Here is a 19,688-nt window from a genome sequence, read left to right as displayed (position 1 = left end):
GCAAAATGGAGCAGCTTCCTTTTGCTCAAGAGGCTGTGGCCACCTGAGGAAAGGACAAGGCACATACTTGACTGCCTCGGTCCTTTGACCACCCTGCTCAGGAGATGTCATCAGGGAATTCAGCAAGTGGGCTGACTTCCATTCCCTCCTGCCCTCTGAGCAATGGTATAGGGGCTTCACATGCCTCCAAACCTGCCCAGCACCAGTACTCACAGACTCACTGCTGGCAACCACCTCAGTGAATCATCTGAAACTTTTATTACACCGATTTGGTTTACAATCTTTGTACTTTGATATTTCCAACAAAAAAGGCAACATTGTGATATACTGTTTGTACATATATAGAGAGACAGACAGAGCTAGATCATATTGACAGAGTTGAAAAGTAAAAACTGTTTCCCAGTGTTCACAAAGGAATTTATCCACTACATACCCGCTTCTGCCTTGCCCTGCCTGATGGATATAGACACCTGTGGTGCCACCAGCCCCCGGCCGACGGGACCTCTACCTGCACCATGTCACACCCGTACAGATCAGAAGGATGGAGTGTGAGGCTGTCCCTGGTGGCACTGGCCACACAAGGGGCGTTGACAAGGCTCAGCCCCAAGCCCTCACAAGTTTGCGTAGCTCCCTTCCCAACTATTTATGGAAGCTTCAGGGGCTACATCCACAAGAATTCCTAACCAGAACCAGCAGCTGTGAAACCTCCCTATCTGGGCATCTCCCTCTACTTGTTTCCCATCCTCGAGACCGAGGTATTGAATATACTTATTTATTTTTATTTGCATTTACAAAATATTTCCACTGGATGACCAAACCTCAATGAGATGAGAACTCATGTTCAGAAACAGCAGAAAAGACCCAGATCAGCATCAGGCTGATGAAGCAACAGCTCCAGCAGCGAGGGTGTTGGCTTAATGGGAGTGGCCTGGACCTGGGCAAGCTTGCCTGTAGCTCCAAGGACAGGGCTGCAGCTGGTCAGCCAGTTGTGCAATGAAAGCTCATGCTGGGAGGGCAGCGATGAGATCCTGCAGACATGCTAGCAGACACACGAGGAGGAATTGACTGCCAGAGCCAGTGAGGACAAAGGAAGGAAAGAAAAGGCTTGGGAAAACATGTCATCACCAGAAAAACTGCTGACTTGGTTTCTGGGATATTCACTGCTCCTTTTCCTGCAAACAGTCCTGACACTGTTGACATCACCTAAGTACCCCCCAAACCCACTCCTGGGCTGCCACAGGCAGGAATGCCTGGACAGTTAGCTGTTGCCTGGAGAACCCTTTGCCCTCCCTCCCATCAATCTCTTGGCCAAAGAGCAAAGTCCACACCAAGCTGCCTGCACCACTTGCCCACACCCAAGACTAACAATCAGCTGCCAGTCTGCAAGGGCTGAAACCATGTCAAACGCCACACATGTTGGCTAAAAATTAAAGGTCTGCCAGCAACAGCAGATTGTATGAATGTAAACATTTCCACTGTAGGTGGGTCACTTGTCAGCTCCAGGTCCAGTTACAGTATGGTGGGACTGCCTTCCAGAGCGGTAACTAGCTGGTCACTCTGTGCTGGGAAAGGAATGTGCCAGCGCAGGGCCAGGACAGACCCTTTAGATCTCCTTTGAGATCTATCCCCAAGGAGTACTGTCAGGCTTTGAGGAGGGGGGTCATCTGTGGGCCTCTGTCTGGAGGAGGGAATGACCTCCAGCACCGCCACCACCCACCAATGCTGCATGAGTGGCACTCAGCAGCAGAGGAACCCCAGCCAAGCGGGGAACATCCCCCTGCCCATAGATCTGTGCCAGAGAGATAGGGAGAGATGAGGGTAGTCAGAAAGTAAAAGAGGGGGAATGACACAAGGGCTTGCACTTGAGCTATGCCAGTGGGTGTCCCATCAGGCCGGAGCAGGGGTGCCCAGCTTGCTCCCTCATGGAGCAGATGGTGAGCCCGGCTTCTGCTGCTCTGAGCAGAGTGCACGCGGTAGCAGGAGACGGTGGCCAGCTTCCCAAGCCTGGCAGCTTTTGCTCACAGCGACCCAGGCATTGATTTGCAAGGTGTCACACTGGCATATGTCGCAAACAGGATGGCAGGCTGATTTTGAGCACCGACTGGGGGAGGAGAAGCAGACTGCCACAGCGATGGGCAGAGGCTGTGCATTGAAATGGCTGCTGTTCAGCCTCCCTTTGGTCCCATGGAGCTGGATTTGTCCACACTGAGCTTCTGTCCCTGCCTGCTGGGTACCTGCTGGCCCTCTGCACAGTAAGATGAAGTGCTGGTGGCTGGGGTTCAACAGCAGGGGGGGAAATGGGTGTCCTGTGCATTGCCTCTGGGACAGCACAGTGAAGCCATCTCTGGACGGGGGGGAGAACTTGGGCTGGCGCAGGCTCAGAGAATTTCCGGGTTGCCTCTTATAGGGGCAAACTACAAAACTGAACTGGGGAGGAAACAGCATGCTTGTAAAACATGGCACCAACCACTACTGGCTTGAAATGCACAGTCCAGCCCATGCAGCTCTACAACCCAGACAACTCACACAAGCTCTCCTGATTGCTGGGGACCCACCAATTTATGCCACCAGCCCCTACGTCACCCCTGTCCTCTGTGCAGCAGTCTCCCTCCAAACTCCTTTACCAGCTAGCCCCTTTTGGCTAACCTAGATCCTTTCCTGCTTCTTCCTTCAGTTGGAGTGAAAAGGGATGAAGCCTGAGCTCATGCGACTGGGAAGCTGAGGGGTGGCACAGAGCCAAACCCTGCACTGGTTTCCCTAGGTGGAGGGGATGGCTCAGAAAAGAAGCATTCCTCCTCCCTACAGGGTATGCCTGAAATAGCCAAGCCTGTCAGATCCCTGTCTCTGGCCGTGATGGATTAGCCTCTCCAAGGCACAGGGCAATTTATTCATTAGTGACATTTACACCTTGTGGCTGCATTAGCCATCACGGTTGGTGACACGTGCTCAAGCTGTCAGTGCTGGGCTTAGAGGCAACACCACCGTTCCAGCAGTGCAGCGAGACATGGCCTGGGCACTTCAGCTTGGGAATACCTCCCGCCTGTCTTCTCAGCCAGAGCATGCACAGACTGCTTTGAAAGCCCACTCTGTTCCCAAGCTTCTCCATCAAACGCCCTGCTCCCTCTGTTCCCCCCTCCGCCTTGCAGCACCGCTGCTCCAGCACCACAGCCTCCTGCCCTGTCTTCCGTCTCCTATAAAAACCACCGCACATGCAAACCTTTTTACAGCTGTTCTCCTACCAACCCTCCTCTCCACATCTTGCTGAGCATCCACATGCTGTTCTGCCCTCCATCAGTGCACCTTGTGCAGCCCACAGCAAAGCTGCTCTCAGCCCCAGCAGAGAAGCACAGAGCACACGTTTGGAGACTCCAGCAGACACGCTGCTTTCACTACGATGCTGTCCCCTGCCCCCACACTGCCACAACAGCCGACCTGCCCCTCCTCCCCAGGGACAGCACCAAAGATTTGGGGACCAGGACCACCAAAATGTCAAGGCCTTCTGTTTTCTAACTTTGGTCTGTTGAACTTACCCTGATTACCGAGGCTCAGACAAGTGCTGTGAAATTCTCTGGAAAAGCACAAGGTGATGCCAGGACATGCGCGGTTGCTCTCCACCAAGCAAGGAGGAGGCATGCCAGGGCAGGGAGCACTGTTGGAATGCTGTGCACCAGCAGGGTATTGTGAGTTCTGCCCACAAGCACACCTGTGGTCATCATGTGTCTGCTGGCATTTCATGGCTGGCCCCCAACACCCAGCAGGGACAGGATCCAAAAGATGTGAACACACAGCCTCAGAGGAGTTCAGGGGAGAGCGGTCCTTTGTCTACCTCATAGGAATGACAGTTTTCCCATCAGGTTTGGGGAGGGTGGGAAGAGACAGAAAGCATTGTCCAAGGAGCAGATCCAGCATCTCTCCTGTTTCAGGCAGCCAGCAATGGATTAGCTTGTTCTTAAACACAGCTTGCTCCATGCTTTTATCCCTGCTCCTTGGCACTCACTGCAGCAAATGTGACACTTCACACCATCTTCTCACAGAAACCAGGTCAGGAGTTTCCTCTCACAAGGAACAAGCAATGCTCTGTCACCCTGAAAAGCCCTTGCCACAAAGGCAGATGGGTGTCACCAGCCCAGAGCCACAAACACACCAACCCTCTGCAGGGCCACGGGTCCCAGCTGTGCACACAAGCATGCAGAAGCCCACCCTACCATGCGTGCATGTGTAGGTAGATGGCCAGGTCACACCTCAGAGGAAGACTTTAAACTCCAGCCTCTGTTCCAGCCTACCCCACTGCAAAGCCACAGGGCCACCATCCCAATCTGCCTTAAGCATTTCATCTCCACCAACACAACAAGGGCTGGAACGAGTGGAGAGTTTAAACCTACTTCATCACCAAAAATTATTTCTTTTTAAGCAAGGAACAGCAACATGAAACACTTCTCTCAACTGTTAAGGCCTCCTAGTCTCATTTCAGTTCGAAAAAGATGTTGGCATTTCCAAAGTGAAATCCTGTTATTTTGGGGTCTAGTTGTCACTGCTGTTTCCCATTGGCTGAGCTGTGCTGTGCATTTTGCTCCATCAGACATGTCACTACCTCATTCCCCTCTGCTTGGCCTCTGGGGGCAGGCTCTTCCTGGGGGACAGGTGCAGCACAGAGCCCACCAGCTCCTGGCACAGCCGAGCCAGAGGTGATGCCTGCTTTCAGCTGCTCCTCCCACTGCATCTGCTTCTGGAGATGCGCTAGACTCAGGCTTGTGTTTTTCCAAACTTTTACCCTGACTGGTTCATGGGCTGCCATCCAAAGTCCGAATTCATGGCACAGCAGCTGACAGTGCTGCTAATGGACATTGGGACCGTGGGACTGATACAAAGCACTACGTCATCTCACCACATTCTAGCTAGGTTTTTTCTTCCACTAATGTGAGTAGCTAAGATCGCAGAAGCAGCTTGTGCTGATGGAGAGTGAAAGAACCTCATGTGTCTGTGTGTGAAGTTATTTTGTTCTACAAAATCCGTTAAATTATAATCACAGTAGGTGATCCATCCATTCACGAAGTTCAAAAGACTGGGGAGGGTTCATGATGGGTACCAATTTCTCACAAGCTTCATTTCCCCCAAATGAAGTTTACAAAAACAGAACGAACAAAATGGCCCAACAAAAACAGTCTTCCTTGGGAATGGGGGGAGGAATAAAACCCACTTAGCTTTCCAGCAGCCACTGTGCTTATTCTCAGTGCCGGATGGCCATGCTGCACATTGTAACGAGTTCCTGAAAACTTGGCAGCTTCTGGAAGAGTTGCATAGGTGGATGATATACCTGTGAGTAGAGCCTGTGTATGAGCCTGTGTATGAGGAAGAGGAGCTTGCTGAACTCCACAGGGAAACCATCCCTCCCCCAAGACAGACATATGAGGTAAGGAGGGAAGGAGGAGGGGCAGGCCACGAGGCCATGGGTCTTGCCAGTTCAGTTCTGTCCTTGGGACCTCTTTTCCCTCAGGTGCGGAAAGGCTATGGTCCTGTGGGAGAAGGCTCCTCTCCCAGTGCTGTGGAGGTCAGTTTGCTTGTTAGCTTGCTTTTGAGAGAGTTGACAGATCACATCCATGGGCATAACGTTCCCCTTGGTGGAGCAGCTGTGATGGAGGCAGCAGAGCAAAACAATTCAACCCACTGTTTGCAGAAACAGTAGATATTCAACATTCATTTATGTTGGTCAAGTCCCAACACAAATTCTATACATCAAAGCAACACTGTGACAGATCAATTTGTCTGGACTCAAAGACAGACCCCCTCTGAGGAGTTGCTAAGCCAAGCTCACATTAGTACAGTACCACTGGCTTCAATAAAATTACACTAGGAATGAGCATAGCCCATTAATTTCTACCTGAAAGGTGACTATGCTCATTTCCACTTTTTCCAGAATGCCCACAGGGGAAACAGCCCTAGGTGGGCTCAGCCCCAATTCCTCACTGGGCTCCCAGGTCCTATGAACCAGCCTTTGGCCCCCATGCATACCTGGCTCGGTGGAGACTCTAGGCCCAAGTGCATCATTGGAGGCAGCAGCACCAAACAGAGCTACACTTAAACCATGTCTCATTTCTGAGATCACCTGGATACAGATCATATTCACACAGACCTTATTCTAATATGAACATGAATAAAACATGATCAGAAGCACATATCCCAATTGAGACTTACAGCTCTTTGGTAACACAACATCTTGGTGGTGGTATAGTATTTCAGACTCAGACCCTACAGCTACAGCGGCAGAGTAGGAGCACATTGCAGCAAGGTTGTACTCTGCTCATGTAAGGCAGCATCCTGGTGATATTAGACAGCTGTACTGAAACTGTGGTTGGAAAGGCTGGAAGAAGAGCTTAAAAGGTGTTATTTGTCCCACTAACTAATCAGCAGGCACTGTTCCACTGACATCAGATGCTACCTAACTCTCTCCAACTTCCACTTAATAAACCTTTTCCTGCAGTCCTTTCCCCACAGGCATCCATCAGTTATTAAACATCTCTCCAGCCTTTTGAGTGAAAAGACAACAAAGAGGGCAGAGACTGGCTGGATCTGTAATGTGCATTTTATGGGGAGGAGAAAGGGAAGGGGATGTATAGCAACTTCCCCAGCCCTAATACTGCACATTTGCCTGGTGTGTGATTCTGGAAGGCCTGGGCTTCGCCATAAGCTGAGATTCCCTCTCCCCATCCTAACAAATGCCCCTAGAGCTGCTCACTCTGACAGCCCTCTCTGAAACCTCCTTCCTTGGTGTAGAGTGAGACATGACATGCAGTGGGCTCAAGAAGTACCACCAGGCTGGCTGGTGTTGCCGACCAGTTCTGCACAAGCAAAGTGCCAGGTGCTATCTGGAAAGCTTCCAGTGTGCTGAAAGATAGATAAATGAGTGGTCATGTGTCTGGAAGATCAGCTAATTCAGAGCTTCTTAAGTATCTGACAAGTATACTGACAGCAACAGCAAACATCAAATAGCCCAAACTTATTGTCCAGCTTTGCAGCAGTAAGGACTAGCCCTCTTCTGGGATGCATTAGCACCATGAAGGGCCAGGAAGAGGAGCTGGTAGCATTACTGTCTCACTCCTTCTAGTATGTGAGGAAAGCTTGCTGATAAGTGCAATGCTGAGCCTGACTCTCAGCCCATGGAATGCTGCAATGGGTGAACGACGTATGAAGAAAACCTAAGCCATCTGACTGTGGAGATCCTTTAGTTATTGCCCCCATCATACTGACAAGCACACAGCTTTCACCCTCCCAGAGGCTGATGTGCACTATCCGGCTTTCCTTGCGTAAGGGGCCAACAGCTCTGTGTACTCCACTCACTTTGAAGAGATCTGCTCTGGAAGTGAGGACACAGCCTCCCTGACAGACCAAGGCATTGCTTGCACCTTTGGCCCTCTCCTCTTGCCCAGGTTGAGCTCAGAGCAGGAGTGACATACTCACTACACAGGGAAAACTTCTGCACCACCACTCAAACCAGGGTTTGGCAAGTGAGATCAAGACCCTAGGATTGGTGAAGGGAAGGCTATAGAGACCAGATAACGCCTGCTTGTGTCGGGAAGGCCATGGGGAAAAGGAGCAGAGCCAATTAGACTCACCAGTCAATGAAGGAGAAGTAATGGGATTAAGATACAGCAGGGAGAATTCAGGTTAGATATAAGGGAGAAGGCTATCACGAGAGGAGCAGACTGGGCCATCGAATGAGCTGCCAAAGGAATCGTCATCACCAACACAGACATGGCAGAGAGCAGACACAAATCTGCAGGAGGAGCAGATGCCTGACTGCTGCTCAGCCCAGAGCTGTGGTAGGTGGGTGTCTGTGTGCCGGGGAGATAGGATGACTCCACTATGGAGAGGCTGTGCTGCCAGAGCAGGGACAGACCATCTCTGGGTATCTGTGCTAGTAACCTGTGTCATAAGAATTGCTTTTGCCCAGGGCTCCTCACCAACACTCAGGAGGAAACTTATACACAAACTTTGCTGGTGGTGTCCAATGCCAGGAGAGGGAAGGGAGAGCCCAGTTTTCTGCTCTGAGCTTCCCTGCCTAGCTAGACATGCCAGGAAGAACCCCAGTTTCAGTCTGTCCTCTTCAGCTCTACCAAGCTTCTCTCTGCCAAGCCAGCAGGCAGCTCCTGTTCCTCCTGCCCAGTCCTGCTCCCTTACCATGTCCACGTGTGTCATCCCCCTTTCCTGAGCCTGAGGCAGGGCACAAATATCTCCACCCTTGCAAGAATGGAGTAGTTGGACCAGGGGGGCAGTTCCACCAGGAGTAGTGGGGTAGCAGGGCCAAGAATATGAGGAAGGGGATCTCCAAGAAATCCTGGCGTCCAGCAGGAAGCACCAGCTAGAGGGGTCTCACTTCTCAGGGTACTGAGGGTCTGGGACAGCCACAGACAGTGGCACTGGGACTATGTCTGGGACCTGGCACCAGGTACAATGGGGAAGGTGTTCAGTAACAGGAAGACTATGGATCCTGCTGGTCAGAGCAGCAGCCATGCCTTGAAGATCCATGTGTTCACCTGGACAGACCACCTCCAGAATAAGATTTCACAGGAGAAAATGGGGCAGAGGAACAAGGTGAGGCATTCTCATGGAAAGCCCCAGAAAGAGCCAAGCACACGGTGCCTGCAATTCTGCTGCAGGTGCTAAAGGATGGGGATCCCAGAGACCCTGCTAATCTGTCCCTATTCTGAAGACTGTCTTTGCCCCAGGGAGCTAAAAGGCCTGCCAAATCTTAGATAAATCCATCTGTCCAAGGCACCTTGGATGCTGGAGATAGAAAGAGGAGCCATCACAGCCTAATTTAAGCAATGTGTAGGAGATTTCAAAGAGAATATGTCAGCAAGGACAAGGTGACCACATTCCTCACTAATGACCCGTTGCAGCTCCACTGTCTTGATTCACTGGGACACACAAGAACACATCATTATCTCCCCAGAGTCACGTGGACACTCAACACTGGCCTTGGCTTACATTAAGCCCTTGGAGAGAGAAGCACAAATGCACAGCAAGCCAAATGTCATTATTGAGCAAGGAAATCCCAGGGTTGCTTTCACCCGGTCTGAAACTGTGCCAAAAATGATGAGAACAAAACGCAGAGAGGGATGTGCCCATACCAGAGATCTTATGCTTCTCTGGCCTCCTAGGGACCCTCTTTTAGCCAACATCTAAGTCTAGGGCAAGAAAGCGCAGATGACAAGACAGAATCATAACAGAGTGAGATTTTAAGGGACTTTCTGTTCAAACCGCTGTTCTCCAAACTCCTGTCTGGAGTCTAGCACTTGGGATCAAGGAGGACAAGCTGACTTGAAGGGCAAGAGACACTGACCAGGATACGCAGGGCACAAAGAGCAGAACAGACTGATCTGGGGGAAAAGACAAGCAGAGCCCTACAACACCCGCAGGCGCTGACCGCTCCAGGCTTGCCAGCAAGAGATGATTTTCAAGAGGACTGATGTGGTGCATGGGTGCATTTGCAGCCTCCTCAAGACCTGGGAGGCAAATAGAGCAGCGTGATGAGAGAAACAGAGCCCTCATTAATAGCTGGCAGGAGGAAGACAGGCTAGACTAAATACAATGCCTCACTGTTTGCTGTTACATTTCGCCTTTCTGCGATGGATGTGGAGGCAGACATCAAGCTCAAATGCCCAGGTGCTAAAGGACTTACCCTTGTCACCCAAGACCTGCTGTTTTTAGCTGTTTGCCCCAGCTGATGAGGGAAGTGTGGTGAGGCTGAAAAGCAGTGCTGTTTGGAGAAATCGCTGGCTGATTTGGCATTCACTCCCCCAAAGAGCTGACTGAAAAGGAGATAGCTTTTCAGAGGAAAAGCTGGGTGTCTGCATGCTGCAGCCACTGATGAAGCTTCAGTGACATGAAGGCTCCTTGCCCAACGTCACCAAGATCCCTTCCAACAGGATAGAAGGGGCAGCACAAAGCTCAGAGCAACCTGCACTGACAAGGGCAAGGCAGAAGAACCCAGGGGCTAATGGGCTATGCAGAAGTCACCTTACTTCTCACAGCCTGACACCTCCCTGCAAAAACCTCTGTAGTGCAAACTGCTCGGTTTTAAGCAGGTTCCCCTCTAACACATCTCTCGCCTCTGTTCTGGAAAGCATCCCTCATGGAAGATGGCTCCTGCATGGGTCCTGCACCCATAGTGGGGTCCCACAGAAGGGGAATCCTTTTGCTCCTCATTTCCGCAGCCCAGGTTCTCAATGCTCCTGCATGCTTTTGCATTTCTCCCTCCTAGCCCCTCAGAGCTCTCTCCCAAAACCAGGCTGTCAAGATCCTGCAGCTCAGAGTCCACAGCCAGAGCCCAGCTAGATCTCATGCAAAATTCACTCATGCAGAGATGCACCAACCTGCTGCTCCATTATCAATAGGTGAACTGCAGCTGAACCTACCAGAGCCTTCCTTGATGCTTGTCTGAACCAATTAGGACTCAATTCAAAGCCAGGAAGGGTCCCCAGCTACTTGACCTGCCACCTGATACCATGATGCCTGTCCCAGTGCCATCCTGTTCCCCTTCCTCAGCTCACCAGGGGCCTACCGTTTTCTGTTTCCAGCTGAGCCCTCCTCCAGCAAACACATCGGCAGCGCTGCAGATTTCTGCTCCATCTGGGTTTGCACATTCATCCCTTCCCTGGTGCTGCGTGCCCAAACAGAAAACCCTTTACCTAAGGGATGCTGACTCAGAGCTGATATGCCGAACCTTCCTGAGGAGCCTGGGATCCTCTGGAGGTGATGCCATTCCCAGCAGTGAGAACAGGGTAACAGTCGGAGCGTGGTCTAAAAAAAAAAAATGGGGAGGGTGGGGAACAGTTGGGGGGAAGGGGAAGAGCTGGATTCATGGCTTTCAGCCTTTGCTTTAACCTGCTGCTCCATCCATGTGCCTGGATGCCCCAGACCTTCCGTTACAGGCAGTTACACCCTGCTCCCAAGGGGCCCATTCCCCTCCACACTGCAAGGGGTCTTGCTCCAGCATGAGAAGCAGGGTGGGCAGAGGTGCAGCAAGGCGCTTTCTGATGGCTGCTGGTTCCTCGGAGCATGAGCCAGCCTGGAGCCAGGGCTGGGAGACAAAAACCACCCCCTCCCTGCATCAGGCCTATCTTTTTATTCTCCCCTTTGGATCTTGATGCCATGAATTACGGTTTTGGGGTTGGTTTGGTTGAATTATTTATTTTTTTTTTGCATGTGGTGGTTGGTCTAGAGTTCTGTGCCACGTCAGGGGAGCATCAGCACCCACCCCTCTGGGAGGTCAGAGCCACACTGTGGGGAGCTTTCACTGGCTGATGGAGCGAGATGCCATGTCCACTCCATCCTGATGTCCTCTTAGGCTGTCCCCCCTGTGCTCCTCTCCCCAAATCCTGTGCTGGCTTGGGCCAGGCAATGGACAATGAGATCTCACCGCCCTCTGCTTTCACAGTGAGGTCTCCACACAGGACCCGTTGCGATGGAGGTGACGGTGGTCGTGGTTCAGGCAGCCTTCGTTGCGGTGTACGATGAGAACGGGGAAGTAGAGGGCATCCTGGTAAGGAGGGGGGTCTTCCTCCTCCACAGTCACCTGGCTGGAGAGGCGTGTCTGCTCAGTGGGGCAGCTCTGCTCATTCAGGCTCCCACTCCGGCTCTGCCAGAGGCAGCTGCGTCGTGAGCCATACAGGCGGCCCAGAGAAAAGCGGCTGCTGCTGAAGGGAATCCTGGGACTGCCATTGCAGATGCTCAGAGCACTGCGGGAGAAGATGGAGGAGCTGCTTATAGTCCTGTGGCATCGCTCGCAGTTCTGCCGGTAGCCCCCGTACCGGCAAGCAGAGTAGCTGGTGCAGCCGGAGAGCCCCACCAAGTCCATCAGGACCGCTTCCGAATAGCTGGGCACCAGCTGCTGGTTGGATCGTATGTGCCACTCCAGCTCGGTGCTGTCCACTGTGTTGACGCGGGGCATCCTCCGGCAGAAGGTGCGCTCCTCGGCCGGTGTCACTGCCACGTAGTCGAACCCAAAGAGTTTCTCCACGTGGTAATGGACATAGGAGGTGCGGTACTCATTTAGCACCCTCAGGGGCCAGGACAGGGTCAGCAGAGCTGCCACCCAGAAGACATAGTGAGATACATACCAAGGCAGGTTGTCTGGGTCGGAAAAGGCCACCATGTATTCCTTGAAGTCCACATTTTTGAGGTGCATCCCCTCCCTGGCCTCCATGTAGTCATCTAGGCCCTCATTCTCTGTGAAGAAGCGGGCCCGCTGGGTCAGATAGGAGTTCTCTGACTCCACATTGGCAAAGCTGAAACACTTGGTGAAGCGGAGCCGTGTGGCGGGGTAGCTCTCCAGGTCAATGAGGTCCTTGGAGATATCCTTAACTCCACAATTGGAATAATCAAATTCAGCCTCTGCCACGTGGGTGTTGACCCGCTCATGATACACTTGGGTGGTGGTGTAGGCATCCCCGTTGCGGTAGCGGGTAACCTGCCGGGTCCTGCGGACGTAGTGGTAGCTGATGGCCTTCCACCAGATGCAGGGAGTCGCCTGCTGCATCCGCTGCACACGCTCGTGCACACTCTCCACGTCTACTTTGTATTGCAGCTCGTTGCGGGTGTAGCAGTGCCAGCACTCCACCAGGTACACCACGTAGAGCATCACCAGGAAAGCCAAGGGGATGTAGACGTAGCCGTTGGAACAGGGGCTGTCGTGGTACATCATGGACTTGCCTTTGTATGCGCTGTCAAAGGTCAGCCGGGTCACCTTGGTGACATGGCACCATGTCATGGCTCCCATGCAGCCGTACATGAGGAGGGACAGCAGCAGGCATTTCCAGTGGGACTCTCGGCACAGAGACTTGCTGAGAGACTGCTTCACTGGACGCTGCTGCTCCGGCGGACCGGGAAGAAGGGAAGAGAAAACAAGAGAGGAGTCAGTAGACTGCAGGAGCAGAGGGAAGGGGAGAAGGCAGCAGGGTGCTATGGTAGCACCTATAGCCCTGTGGAATCAAAACAGCAGATGCCTGGGGCTCCCAGCCTCAGCGGGCAGGCCAGAGGCCGGGATCTCTCCCAGGATGACAATCACACAGTGCGGGCAACTGTCACCCCACTTCCCTTCACGGTGCTCTGCCCCTCCTTGGGAGACATCCCAGCTGGATGTGAAGAAGAGTGGCAGAGGACAACTCTGACAGCCGCACCCCAAGCATTCCCCTTCTTCAGGGGAGAGTAATCCCTACCACTGTCACATCCTGGGAAGGGGTAATGAAGCACAATAAGACAGAGGCTGGTGGATCTCCCCCAGATACCTCAGCTTCTGCACCCATCCCACCAGTGCAGGCAGCTCTAACTCATGGGTCGTCCCACCTGAACCCCTCCCCACAGCTCATCCCAGTGCACCTCTCACTGCTCACACACCAGTCGCTCCCCTCTTCCAAGTAACGAGCACCAGCAATATTCCAATTTCTCCCACCAGGGCAGCACAAGCTGCTTGGGGTGCCTGTAGGGTGGAGAAACAGACCTTCTGCAGCTGGGAATGTCTCTGTTTGGTAATAGCAATGGCAATTCCCACCACAACACTTGGCAGTCTAAGGGGCTCTGAAGTGCTTTTCAAGTATAAATCACACCAACGGGAAAGTACTTTTCCACAACTGAAATGCAGCCACCTCTGGCAGGAGAAAAAGCAAAAATGGAATGACATCCTAAAAAGTGTTCAGGCTGGAAAAGCATCCCACCAATCTGCAGCAGCAGGGAGGGCAAGAGGCCACTCACAGCTGCTAGCAAATGTCCCTGCTTGCGCTGGGATTCAGCTGTGACAGCCCACACTTCCAGAAAAAAACTGCTCTCAGGTCTTTCATGGTGAGGAAAGGGTAGAACTTCAGAAACAGGACTTTTTAAAGGGACTGCACTGGTGCTTTTACCAGAGGAACAGTGCAGGGTTTCACACAGACCCATGAAAAAAACCCTGGTTAAGGAAACTTCTGTCACTCTGCAACACTTTGCAGTCTCAAGTATTGATCCACCTTGGTCTGTGAGACCTGACATTATCCCACCCAAAGAAAGATTATTTGCTTTCTTACACTTCATCCAGCAATCTCCACATGTGCAACCTGAGAGAGGGGGGCAAGAACCCATCACTGTGCAGATGCCACGAAACTTACTAAGAGGCTTCCAGCTTTGTTCTCCCTCCCCACCTGCACAGAGCACGGCTCTTGAGCTCATCTCTGCCATGGCAGGGGCTAATGCCAGCTGTAATGACACCACTCATGGCACTGAAGTCCAAGCCTGGCTCCATTCTTCTCCATTCCTGAGCACACTGGGATGGACAGGTTTCTCACCCATGGATCCCAAAGAGCTGAATAGGGTCACACTATTAGAAAGCAGGAGGGGCACTTCCACTCTGGCATGAAAAGGAAAATTAAAGCAAGAACCAGAGATCACAAGGCCACTGGCAGGTCTAGGGACAGATTTGGACCTCTTCTTTCCTTTAAGAAATGTGTCGTGCTCTCCTGAAGAGCCCCTCAGTGCTGGCTTGGTGCCCTAGAGTCCCAGAGGCTTATCTTTCCTCCCTACACCTTGTCAAACCCTGGACCACCCCATGCCAGTCGGTTTTCTGCCACCACGCTCAGCAGGGCTGGATCCAACCCGAATCTCCAACAGAGGTTTCTCTCCCAGAAGCAGGGAGCTTCCCTGCCTGCCCACCCCAGCAGTCAGCCTGCACATCCAGAGGGACCACTGGTGGCAAGGGGAATGATGGTACATCCCACTGGCAGTCCCAAGCATCAGCAGCACTGAGCTCCCCTCTTTGGAGCCACCGGCTGAGAGCAAGAGCTGGAGACAGACACGGAGCCCAGGGCTGGCAGGTGGGGCAGTGCCAGCCTTCAGGCAACACGGAGAGGTGCAGGGTGGCTCTGCTTGCCAGTGCCAGCATAGACACACGTGCAGCCAAGCCTTCACATTGCAACCCACCACTGCAGCAGCCTCATGGTCATGGGACAAGAAGGGAACGCCAGGTAAGAGAAAAGGGAGTGAGGAGAGGAAGGGGGAGCCATTCAAGAGGCAGAGCCTCCTGAGCTGTGCCCTCCCTCCTGAGGTCCACACTACAGTTATAAGAGCCTGCTCAGATCCCTCTGTCTTTGCTCAGCTGCAGCATGACTCTCCCATGCTGGAATGCTGTACCACTACCCAGGCAGATGAAGGTTTCCTCTCCCACTGCTGCCTTCCAGGTTGCAGATCTTCCCTGGCAGCAGCAGCACTGACTGTGAGGATCTAAGGGAGCTGCTCAGCCAAAGGAGGAGCATGGGGAGGGTCTGAACAGGAGCCTTGGGGAAATGCAAGGTACATGCTAAACCCAGGGTCTCTGTGGGGTAAGAAGGCTGAGAAACAGCACCTTGTTCAGGAGGCAGATCTGCAAACAGAGCACAGGGAAAAAAGCAAAGCATCCAGCTCGCTCATTTGCCAAGCTGGGGAATGGGTGCAAACAAAAAAGTCTTCGGAGATGTCTGCCTCAGAAAAGCAAATTCCACCTCCCAGTCACTCCCCAGACCTTCACATTCCACACTGCCTGTGTCGCAGGAGAAGGGAGATGCTGGCTGTCACCCTGAGGAGATGCAGGCAAGTCCCACTGCGGTTACCTATCCAGGGCAGGGAGCACGATGCAGCCCAGGCTTGGTTCCAGGAACTGTGTTAGCAGGGCTCTAGTCCATGCATTAGTCTCCTCCTAGGACTACGCAGCATTTAGATACTGCAGCGCTTTTACAGGGTCACAGTAACCCCTGCTGTAAACTGTTTACAACCCAGTTTTGTCTTAGGCTTTTGAGGTAAAACACATACACCTCGGCAGCACTGGTGGGGTTTCCGAAAGCTGATCAAGTGCCTATGACGGGATACAACCACAGCAGAGATGGAGGAGGAGCCAGCTGCAGAGTCTAATCCCAGTAGGAACTGCAGCATCCCTGCTCCTTTCCCAGGCTGCAAAGGGCTCACAGGAGCAAACAACCAGCTCCACGGCTTCAGCCCGCAGAAGTAGGTGAATAAGGTTGTCTCCTTGAGCTATTAACCAGCCTTGGATAAGTCCAGCATAGCAAACAAGCAGAGGAAAAAGCTGGGGAAAGGGAAATCTGTCCCAGAACAGTGTCACTGGGAGGAGAGCAGTCTCTGATATAAATGCCATCGTCATCTGCCCACTGCAGTCTGATGGAATGAGGCAAAATACTTGCCCTACTTCACTGCAAACAGGGTTTCCCTCCATCACTAGGAGCCTCTCTCATGGCTCAGGCTCAAGCACTGGAGAACCATAAGCAAATCCGCTATTGCAGGTGCACAGAAACATCTCTGCAGTGCTAGAGGGCAGAACTGGTCTGGCCAAGGCTCAGCTGACCCCTTTGTGGGATCCCAGTGCCTCAGTTCACCACACAGAACAGACAAGGCAACTCTTACCAGGCACCTGGGTGCTGACTGTAACACACGTTGGAAAAGGCAAGGGGTGGACTGCTGCTACAGCCTCCCCTCCTTCGTACATGGCATTTGTCTCTGAGGTGGCAATGTCTCCCTGACATTGCCCCTGAGATGAACAGAGATGGAGTCCCACAGCTGCAGTTGCTGCTCTGGGATGCACGGGGAGGGATGGAGGGGAGGACTTACAACCAGCCGTGAAACAAAAGGAGATTCCCACAATGTACAGGGCAGAAGCAATAGAAGGCGGGGGGGGGGAGGGATCCTCTTCCAAAAAAAGCCTTGAGGAGACAAACATGCCCAGCACCCCAGTGGCCAAGCACACGGGCCAAAAAACCTTCATCACCCCTGCAACCTTGACCCTGCAACTTTGAACACTAAACAACTTCAGAAATCCTTTAAGCTCTTCAAGCTCCTCTCTGTAACAGTTCAGCCCTGGCCCCATACACTGTCCCCCTGTTTAACAAGTGTTTTCATGTCATCATCTCCCATCCTTTTACCTGTCTCTCCCTGCAAAGACCTGCCTTAAATCTCTGATTCACCTCCAGAGCTAAACTGTCACTTTACAAGACCCCCTGGGGTTCAGAGGGTTAGGTGTTCTAGAGACGGTCCTCTACGGGACTGAAAAAAACAATCAAAAAAAGCCCCAGAGCAGCAGCCTGAAGGCCCAGGTAGCTCCTGAGTGCCAGGCAGTGGCAGCAGCTTGCAGGTGACTCCAGTGGGACTCTTGAGCATCAGTTTCCATGGCTCTTCCCTACCATTCGCTTACATCATGCAAGAAATTAATAAGATCCCTTTGACTTCAAATCCCCAGAATAAGGGAGGCAGGGAAAATCAATCATTTCTAGGAATTGTCACTGTCTTCCAAGGCCCTGGACAGACATTGGCAACTCCTGGCCAGGATGGTCCAAGCAAACACCCACATCACACACCCTGTGCCTACAGCACAGATTCAGGAGCTACCTGAGGCGGCTCAAGATGAGGCTGGCAGCATTACCAGCTGCAGAGGAAAGAGGAAGGCTGAGCATCTAGGAGCCAGGGAACTCTGCCAGCAGTCAGATCCTGCAGCGATACCAAGTTCTCCATTTTACACAGCAACTTGGAGGAGGACTGGTCCCTTCCATCAGATCCCACCTGAGCAGCAGGACAAGGACATTTTTTTGCTTGTTCCCAGGCTGAAGAGCTTTTCCCTTGGTATTCCCTACCCTCCAAGTATGCGTTGCTGATTGAAATTCAGCTAACCATCATTAAGTGTATGTGTAGACATGTAATGCCAAGAGGAAACATGGGCTCAGTCAGCTCTGACCAGTAGTTCTTGCTACTTGCCTTGCTGGGACAGAGAAGCACTTGAAGCCCTGCCTGGCTTCTAGACACAGCAACCTGAGATATGTTAACACAAGGTACCTTCAAAGAGGACAGAGCATGTTTCCCATTTTCCAATCCCCAGACATCTCCTCTGGCTCCCCACCTGGCCTGGCCAACGGACCCTGACATGTGGGATTCAGCCACATTGTTGGGATGGTCAGCGATATTGGTACCAACAGTTGGTTCTGATGGAAATGAGGACATCACTACAGCCTGTCCTTCTCCCCTCCCAATATTTCTGAAGACAAGAGGATTGCCCTAGGTCAGTCCACGAATCCAGGCTCCCCTTCCCACTAAAGTCTCTCCTCCTTGCATCATGAGACACCAGTAAGCACAGCACCATCAGGAGAGACTGCAGCTTTCCTGTCCTGCACCAGCTGCTTCATGCAAGTCTGTGACAGCTTCTGGCCACAGGAAGGATGCCCTTAGCCTAAAAAGTGCAGGTCATGGACTGTACCCCTTCTGCCTGCTCTCACAGTGTAAGATTACACTGACACCCTAGTTGGCAGCCACAACAGAGCAATCCAAGCCAAGACAATCTTCTGGTAATCTCTACGAACAAGGGGACACCACAGGTGAGGGAAACTCACCTGGATGCTGCTCCTGCTACACTTCTTTCATCCAAAGTGGCTCTTGAACTGGCACCTCTGAAAAGCCACTGTGCTGTCTTGAAAGTAGGACCAGCACTAGCAGAGCACTGGCAGTAAGAGACCATGTCACAGCATGGCACGAGCATGTCCTCATGCTAAAAAGGGACCTCATAGTTTAGCTACCTTGCTCAGGATCTGTTTGGAGAGCTGGGCTGAGGGCATCAGGAGTTGTTTAATGGAAGCAGGAAGAGAGGAACAGACACAGAGCAGAGTACACAGTATTTGTACAGCTTCCCAGTCCTTGAACCTCAGCATTCCTCTCCTGCAATTATTTATATCTAAATATAAGTTGTATATATAGAATAACAGTGCATGAGCATGCATGTTCTGCCTAAGCCAAGGAGACAGAGAATACCAGGATTATGCAGCACTCACTAACTGCAGCTCCTCAGCAGCAGAGGACAAGTGATGCACCAGCTCCTGAGCACCCCACAAGCTGCCCTTTGAGCTGTGGTCTCACCAGAGAGGACAACCCACCACACCAGGAGAATGCTGTCCTTCCTACACTGCCCAGCTGACTTCCATAGGTCACCAGCCCCATGGCATAAGGTGCTTCTCACTAGTCGGTGCAGTTGCTTTCTCTCCTCTTGGGAAGCCCAAGCTGCAAGCAGGATCTGTGGAGGTAGACAAAGGGACTGGCACACCTGCCTACCGGTACTGCTCCCCAGGCACAGGGCACCCTGCTCTTGAGCATTTCTGGCATCTGCTGCCTGGACTCCAGAAAAGTCTCTCCAAAAAGGGAAGACTGCAGTACACGTGGAGGCAAAGCTATGTTGGTACCTGCCCTGCCCCAGTCTGCACCTTCCACTCTCCCCAGCCAACCTCCAGCTGGGAGCAGCGATCAGCAATAGTCCCTGGCGCTGGGTCCCCAAGCCCTCTCCCCTGCTATCCACTGCGTCTTCCCTCGCAGTGACCTAGGCAGCTGTGCCATCTCCTGGATGCCCCCAGAAGCCAGAGCGCAGCAAGGCGGGGGTCCCCGCTTCCATTCCTCCCAGGCATAACAACCTCTTCCCGTGGCAGTGAGACCAAGCGGCGCCCCGCGCCTCTCTTTTGTGATTTTCTCCCTTCCTCCTCCACCCTGGCCACTCCGGCTCTGGCCCCCACTCCGGACGGCGCTGGCTGCTGCGTCCCTTCCAGCCCCGGCGGCTCCGCGGCGATCCCCAGGTGACAGGCGAGCGATGGAGAAGCGAAGCGCCGGGGCAGTCCACGGGCAGCAGGGACCGACGGGTGGGTTTCCTGGTC

General features: G+C 52.7%; 1 protein-coding gene across 1 annotated transcript; it reads right to left on the bottom strand.

The window, feature by feature from the left end:
• Positions 1 to 4,403: 4,403 nt before the first annotated feature.
• Positions 4,404 to 13,304, bottom strand: TMEM151B (transmembrane protein 151B). Its single transcript, XM_027681914.1, has 3 exons — positions 13,287 to 13,304; positions 10,416 to 12,922; positions 4,404 to 5,627 (listed from the first exon to the last, which is right to left on the bottom strand). The coding sequence occupies exons 1-2, from the start codon at positions 13,302 to 13,304 to the stop codon at positions 11,432 to 11,434; spliced, it is 1,509 nt and encodes a 502-aa protein (XP_027537715.1). The 3' UTR covers positions 4,404 to 5,627; positions 10,416 to 11,431.
• Between the last annotated feature and the right edge of the window lie 6,384 nt (positions 13,305 to 19,688).

This window comes from Neopelma chrysocephalum, unplaced genomic scaffold, assembly GCF_003984885.1.
Source record: "Neopelma chrysocephalum unplaced genomic scaffold, ASM398488v2 Primary Assembly neopelma1_61b, whole genome shotgun sequence".
Classification (NCBI taxonomy): Eukaryota; Metazoa; Chordata; class Aves; order Passeriformes; family Pipridae; genus Neopelma; species Neopelma chrysocephalum.
This window is presented reverse-complemented; position numbering and strand designations above follow the sequence as displayed.